This window comes from Anoplolepis gracilipes, chromosome 11 (genome assembly GCF_047496725.1).
Source record: "Anoplolepis gracilipes chromosome 11, ASM4749672v1, whole genome shotgun sequence".
In the NCBI taxonomy this organism is placed as follows: Eukaryota; Metazoa; Arthropoda; class Insecta; order Hymenoptera; family Formicidae; genus Anoplolepis; species Anoplolepis gracilipes.
Genome location: NC_132980.1, coordinates 82,917 through 90,549, shown reverse-complemented (window position 1 = coordinate 90,549; position 7,633 = coordinate 82,917). Strand labels below are relative to the sequence as shown.

Below are 7,633 nucleotides of genomic sequence, written 5' to 3'. Positions count from 1 at the left end.
ATATACATTTTGTATGTGACAAAATAAATGTTTCTTTTAACAAAAAGATGTAAACTTTATTTTATTACTGTGACGTATATCTATTTCATATTTAGGTTTTTTTTAAAAACGATATAAAAAATAAATAAAACGACAGAAGTAAAACGGATAAGCTTCATATTGATTTTAGAAATGCCGCCTGAAGTTTTGATTTCAGTTGCCAACGTTGTAAAAAAAATTCTCAATCTTTGGCTGAGTTCCGAAATTCACTGCCAGTACGCGAGTAAACGTTTTTCTTCTGATTGGCTAACCTTAGGCCTTGCGCACAATAGGAAAAATATTAAATATTAAATATTATATTATTTTAAAACAAGGAAATGAAATGGACTAACGCACAATGTATTGAGAATTAGGAATAAAGAATTAAAATTCACAACATTTTTCACATACTCATGATCGGCCGCCATGATAGTACGAGTTTAATATTTAATATTTATATTCCGTCATTTTAATTCTTTATTCCTAATTCTCGATGCATTGTGCGGTAGTCCATTTCATTTCCTTGTTTTAAAATAATATAATATTTAATATTTAATATTTTTCCTATTGTGCGCCTTAGAATTATGAATATTATTAAATTCAATTATAAGGAAAATAAACGTTATTTAATTAGAGTTTTATTTTATTGTATCTATAATCGCACTGTTTCATTATTGCTAGCGCAAAGATTTTTTTTATCTACAGTAAGAAAATTTTTGAGAAATTCTAAAAGCTGTTCTATATTACCGATCAACTTAATGTGACATATATATTTTTTATATATTTTTTTGTATGAAAAATGATACCGTGGCCTCTATAGAATCATCGACAAGTCGAAGCGTATCTCTTTCGCAGATGATACAATATCGCTTTGTCCGAGATTCGATTTAAAAATGTTTTCTGACCTTTTCTGGTAAAAGAGGCCAGATATATATAGTATCTAAATTTATATATATATATATATATATATATATATATATATATATATATATATTTGAATTGAAAATTGTATGTATAATGATAAGTGATAACAATATAATAATTAATATTGCGCACATATTGCATACACATTTTGCTGACTAGGGTTACGTTCTAAAACGTCCTCTTCAAGGAAAATTTTACTCAAAATATATAGTACACGTAACGTATACTATATTCTATTGAGTAAAATTTTCCTCGGAGAGGACGGTTTGGAACGTAATTTAAGATATTATATAATGTGTAAATAATCAGTTAATTGCTCAATTTTTGCTTTCATAAATGTAACATGTAATATATGATATACATATATGTTCGAGTAGGATCTATCAATAGACTTTTTAATTAATCAATCATGCTGGTCACTTATTTAAGTATCGGTCGATATGTGTGTGTTAATTGAACCTTCTTGTCGTAATTCTATTCGATATAATATAAGCGAGAGATTGATTTAATATAATTAAATAACATAATAAAATATTGTAAAAATATATATATATATATATAAATAATTAAATTTAATTTATGAGAAAACTTAAAATATAATTTATATGCAAAAGAAATTTTTTTTTGTATTTTAAACGGGGAGTAAACAAGTAAATTTTTTTATTGATCCTGTCGGTTCCAAACAGTTCCAAATATTCTTGTTCCAATCAGTTTAATGTTCTTGTAATGTTCTATAGTTTTAGTAAATTTAAGTGTTTGATATTGATCAAGCGAGCCTTGACAACCAATCTCCAATATGCTAGATGTTAGGTAACATATGAACATTCTTACACGACAATGTGTGTTTGACTGATGCATGCATGCACGCATGCATGAAAGAAATGCCGTTTTGACAGTTCTAATTAATCCGGTTGATGCAGAGAAAACACGCTTTCGTGATAGGTCATATAATTCGCACAATAACTTGACGTGATTATATTTTATAATTGAATCAGTGCCTTCTTCATCAGATAGTGATCTGCAACATTATTTGAAACACTGAACGTATTTTAACTAGAATTTCCATATGAGGTTGCTAAAATTCTTACTCCGTTATTTTCCACCAGGTAAATGGATGATATATTATCAAGTGCGTTAATGATATTTGTTTACATTCAACATTTGAATTTCTTTACAATATTCTGAAAATAAACATGTTTTACACATTTAATTGCATGGCTTCATGTTTACGAAGATCAAATAGAATCGAAAAAACAAATCGCATGTCTTAAAATATTTTTATGAATTTGAAAATACTGAATAATATTAATACACTCGATTTTAATATTTTAAATTTCAAATTCATTGGTTTCCAATTTTGTTTTAGGTCTCGCTCTAGAGTATACGCAAGGTGGTGATATCAAAACGAAAATGATCGATTTGTTAGATTTGTGTGCTGGGTAATTAAATATTTAGCTTTTATCGTTATTCATAAGTTTTTGAGTAAAAAAAAGACGATAAGAAAAAAAAAACTAAAATTTTATTTACTATAATTTATTTTATTTTTGTTTTTATTTAAACATCGAACTATATATGCATATATTTGATGTATGTTTTTGGAGTAAAGCGAGAAATTACATGATTTACTTTGTAGAACGGACATAAGAGCATTAGCGGAGAGCATAAAAGCGGCTGAACCTGTAATAACCGAAAGTGTAATGGACCAGTTAGTCGAAGCTCTGCAGAAACTGCAGACTAAAGTTTGCGATACGAACGCCAAACGCTACTACAAATACAAAACCTTACAGACCCATCTTTTGCCAGTTACCAATATAGCATTCGATAAATTAGGTAAAAGGTACTTCATATTAAAATTGTTGCTTAATTATTTATAAAATTTAGAAAATTTCAAAATAGATAATATTTTTTTGTTTCATGTTATTTATATATTCCGATACACACATATAATATAATACTTGATCAATCGATTAAAAGCTAAGAAGATATTTAAGCGATTTTAAGATTCAAATACAATAACTCAAGTAGCACATATTCGTTTCACAAATGTTTCTGCGAAACGTTTTAGAATCAACTTTTGAAAACGTTTTTGATTGGTTAAAATGTCCATTTAAAAAATGTTAAGGGAAACGTCATTTTCGAACAAAAAAAAAAAAAAAAACGTTTAAGAAACTGTCAAAGTACGGTTTTTTTCCTTTATTTGTGAAAAATTTGTTTATCCACAGATTCAATAAAATAATGCATATATGAATATAATCCATCTAGTTTTATCATGTTCTGAATCTCTTGTCGAGATTACATCACAAGTCAAACTGACAAAAAAGACATAATTTAAATTATATCTTTTTTGTACCTGTTCTTTTAGGCTTTATATACACGTTATGAAAATTTAAATACGAGTTATAGTTAAGTCTGAACACGCTATGTAGCAGCAAACAAAAAAACACGTATATTATAAAAAAGATTTTTTTTGTCTTGTCGAAAAGACATGTTTTCGTCGACTAAAATTAATTATGACTTTTAGAAGACATCTTTTAAAAAATGACTTTTTTGTAGGTAAAAAGATCTTCTTTTAGGCATCTTTTAGCCTTGGCAGAAAGATAACTTAAAAAAGACATCTTTTCGTCATCTTTTAGTTTTCTGTGCTATCTGGGGATCGTCTTAATACAGTCTTAAGTACAGTCCTAATAATGTGTATATATATAATTTTGAATTAAGAAATTAATTTTTGTTCTATTTATAGAAACGTAAAAAATACGTTTCTTAAAGCATGATTTGAAAAATGTTTCTTATTGGTGCTTGACGGTTAAAAAATATTGGATGCGTTTAGAAAACGTTTATAAAACGAACGTGTGCTACCTGGGAAAATTAAGAATAAATAAATATTATCTATCAAGTAATTTATCGAAACAAAATACGTAAATCGGTACACGTTATCTATTGGATCGACAGATGCTTGACAGGTAGCTATGACCGAACTTGTAAAGTTTGGGACATTGACAGTGGAACGGAGCTTTTTACTCTCGAAGGCCATAAGAACGTGGTCTACGCCGTCTCCTTCAACAATCCAACTTCGTAAGTTAGTCATGATAATCAAAGTTAGTTTGCGAATATCGATCCAGGTTGAAAATATAAGCACTGGTATAACTTATAGCGAACGAGCCGTCACACATTCACGTTGTAATGTGATAATAATTGAATTAAATTTATTATTCTCATCATTTCAGAGACAAAATTGTGACTGGATCGTTTGACAAAACGGCAAAAGTTTGGTGCTCGCGGACAGGTCACTGCCTCGCGACTATGTGGGGTCACGATGCGGAAGTGGTGGTAGCTAAATTCTCACCGACGCAATGCAAGCTCGCGACTGGCTCTATCGACGCGACGTCAAAAATATTCCATATAGAAACTGGTATCGAAAATATTGCAGTGTTAGCTCACATAATAAACACGCGCCGATACATATGGCTCGCAATCGATTGAACGCGACAGACTCTTGTCGAATCTATTTCTCGATGTGCCAACAACGCACGACAGAAGCAGTTGATGTACCTTCAGTTTATTGTATTCGATTTTAACCGGCATATGTCGTCGCAATAGTAACTCGATGTTATTATTAATTAAACAAGCTTAAATTAAAAGCGACTAAAACTGTTGCAAAAAATTTTCAAAGTTTTAGTTGTTTCTGAGAGGCAATTTAGACAGTTTAGAATATAACTAATTCTAAGAATAATTTTATAACCGTACTTTCATGAAATAATTAAAATTATCTAAATTTCTTTTTTCAATTAAATAAATTAAACTAATCCAGAATTTTGGTTTTACCATTTAATCGTTCGTTACGTAAAACGTTTATAAAACAAACATGCTACCTGGGATAAAGTACATCCGAGATACGTATTTTTTCTTTTTTTTTTTTTTTAGAATAAAACATTACTATCGGTATGCCATATCCTTCTTTTATACGCGAAATATACAAACAGATTTGAATTCGACAGGACAAGAGTTGGGTACGTTGAGGGGCCATACGGCGGAAGTTATTGCACTGCATTATAACGATGATGGAAATCAAATCATATCAGGTTCTTTCGACGGCACAGTGAACATCTGGGATACAAGAACATTTGCGTGAGTTCTTTTTCTTATCTTATCTTAATGTTATGCTTAACATGTGACTTGCATTTTTATTATATAAAGTGATTGTCAATATGAAGAAACATATACGTAATTGTTTGATATTTTTACCAAACTATCAACTATCAAGGAATCAAACTATCAAGGAATCAACTTCTTACTTTTTCTTAGAATTATTAATTTAATTAGTAATATTATTTTTATTTCTTTACCATCATATCAGTTGTTGCCTAATATACATGTATGTACAATATATAAACTTGTTATTATATTGTTTATTATACAAGTGTTATTTATTTGTAAAATTATACTTTTTTGACATAATATTTCTTTTTATATCACGTGAAATGTGGAATTTGATCGCAAAGAAAAATGTTTTTATACCTAACGATCAGACGGACGAGCGTGTTAATTGGACATCACGCGGAATTGTCCAACTGCCTTTATAATTTTGACTGCTCGTTAATCGCGTCATCTTCGATGGATAAAAGCGCAAAGATATGGGATGTAAGAATGAATTCTTGCCTGGCTACCTTGCTGGGACACGACGACGAAGTCTTGGATCTCGCTTTCGAGAATAATGACAAGAAACTGGCAACAGTTAGCAGCGATACCACTGCGCGAATTTGGGATATAAGTAGCAATTTCCAACAATTGGCGCTGATGAAAGGTCACCGAGAAGAAGTTTCAAAAGGCAAATTTTTTTTATTGCAAATAGATATCTTGAGACTGTTTCTCATATTCATTCTAGTGTACTTTAAAGTCCTACGAATATATATACAGTTTGTTTCAGTCCAAACGGCCATCAACTTTTAACTGCCTCCTTGGACAGAACAGCCAGATTATGGTCCGTAGATGACGGTTCTTGTTTTCAACAGTTGAAGGGACACACCGATGATGTATTTGCTTGCGCGTTTTCGTATGCAGGCGATAGTATAATTACCGCTAGCAAAGACAATACTTGCACAATTTGGAGATGATTCGATTGGTTTCAAGTATGCGTTTAGTTTTCACTTATCGTTCTGTTTATCGTTTATGTTGTATATTTTTATGTTATCTAAATCTTTGGTACATGTAATCTATTGTTTTGACGATAACAGGCGATAGATAGAAAAATCAAGAACTTCCTCACTAGACGATGATATCAAAATTCTCGCAAAGACAGGAAAAATAATATCGTTGAAGAAAAACAAAATTTTACTGTAAGATTATCACTATCATTATATGTTTGATACGAAGTCGACCAAGCTTCGTTATATCGTAAAACTCTGCTGCTAAACAAAATTATTTATTTTTAATAAATTTATTTTTTTTGCTATAACAAAATCACGTTTTAATGGCAAAATAAACCATAGTTTATTATTACAACAAAATAATTTTTTTTGTAGAGATATACGGAAACTATTTTCAACAAAATAAATAAATAAATTCTAATATTTTTAAAGTTTTTTTGTTGTCTATACATATAATAGATAATCAAATGTTTTATATAGATTTCGATGATATAAATATAAAATATGTATATCATATATATCAGCAAATTTCTTTCTCTAAAAAAATATTAAAAACAGATTTGTTTATTTTTACATTAATTTATTTATTGTATTTATTTGGATTTTATAATTCTTAGGATAACATAAATTGTTTTATCAAATTATACAAATGCATTTTCTCTTAAAATATTCTAATAATTATTTATTATCAAGTTACATAAATAACACGTGTAAGTATTATTAAAAATTATTTGCGTCACATACGTCTAATGAGTAAACGCAGCAGTGTGCGTTTATGATTTGAGCCGTGAGAAGATGATAACGTTAGAAAAATTATCGATAAAATTGCTGCAAATAGTAGTTCAATATTAATTTTCAAGTTAGCTTTATACACTATATGCAGATACTTCAATATAATAAATATGTAAAATCGTAAATAATTTTATGGATGTATTATAATTATGTATCAACATTAATAGAAGAATGAAATTTTAATCTCTCTCATGTATATAAATAATAATTTTAGATTGTAGAACGCGGTATATCAAAATAGATAAATATGCACAATTTAAATAAACATATAATTAACATTGAAATAAATTTAAAGGTTCGCTGTGTAACAAAATAATTATGTAAGTGAAAATTAAAATAAGATAAATGTTAAATAATTACATAAGTTACATATAGTTAAATGTAGAAGGTGAAAGTTACATAATGAAATTAAAATAAAATGCAAATATTTCATGGAATGTTGTAATAAAACGTTGCATAAAGAAATATTATATAAAAGTTGTTGCAATAAATATACATACATAATTGTTACAAACAAATATTACATATACATGTATATATATAAATATAAAGTTTATACGTACAATTGGCGTTTTTATCTTATATAAATATAAACATAATATGTTAATGTATTCATTATGGTCACGTGTGAGAAATATGTATATTGGAAATGTATATAGCTGTACAAATGAAAGTGTGTAATATACACACAGAGTAAGCCCCACTCTTTGAACTCAAGTCACCGACTTGAGACTGGTATAATGTTCAGTTAGTCA

At 28.6% G+C, this 7,633-nt stretch overlaps 1 protein-coding gene across 2 annotated transcripts; it reads left to right on the top strand.

The window, feature by feature from the left end:
* Positions 1–1,617: 1,617 nt before the first annotated feature.
* On the top strand, positions 1,618–6,342 carry LOC140671244 (uncharacterized). 2 transcript variants are annotated; one of them, XM_072902456.1, is made up of 9 exons: positions 1,618–2,048; positions 2,309–2,381; positions 2,576–2,779; positions 3,892–4,014; positions 4,167–4,351; positions 4,938–5,067; positions 5,469–5,767; positions 5,857–6,068; positions 6,174–6,342. In XM_072902456.1, exons 1-8 carry the CDS (start codon positions 2,009–2,011, stop codon positions 6,051–6,053), a joined length of 1,251 nt encoding a protein of 416 aa, XP_072758557.1. In that variant the 5' UTR covers positions 1,618–2,008; the 3' UTR covers positions 6,054–6,068; positions 6,174–6,342. The 2 variants fall into 2 exon arrangements, with proteins under 2 accessions (XP_072758557.1, XP_072758556.1); XM_072902455.1 differs by having other exon boundaries at positions 5,857–6,342.
* Positions 6,343–7,633: the final 1,291 nt, after the last annotated feature.

Bases quoted from the DNA above. Each gene is read 5' to 3' on its own strand.
- LOC140671244 (XM_072902456.1), top strand. From the start codon at position 2,009: ATGAGGTTGCTAAAATTCTTACTCCGTTATTTTCCACCAG. The intron at 2,780-3,891 runs GTACTTCATATT...TTGGATCGACAG, and splicing joins TTCGATAAATTAGGTAAAAG to ATGCTTGACAGGTAGCTATG. The intron at 5,068-5,468 runs GTGAGTTCTTTT...CCTAACGATCAG, and splicing joins TGGGATACAAGAACATTTGC to ACGGACGAGCGTGTTAATTG.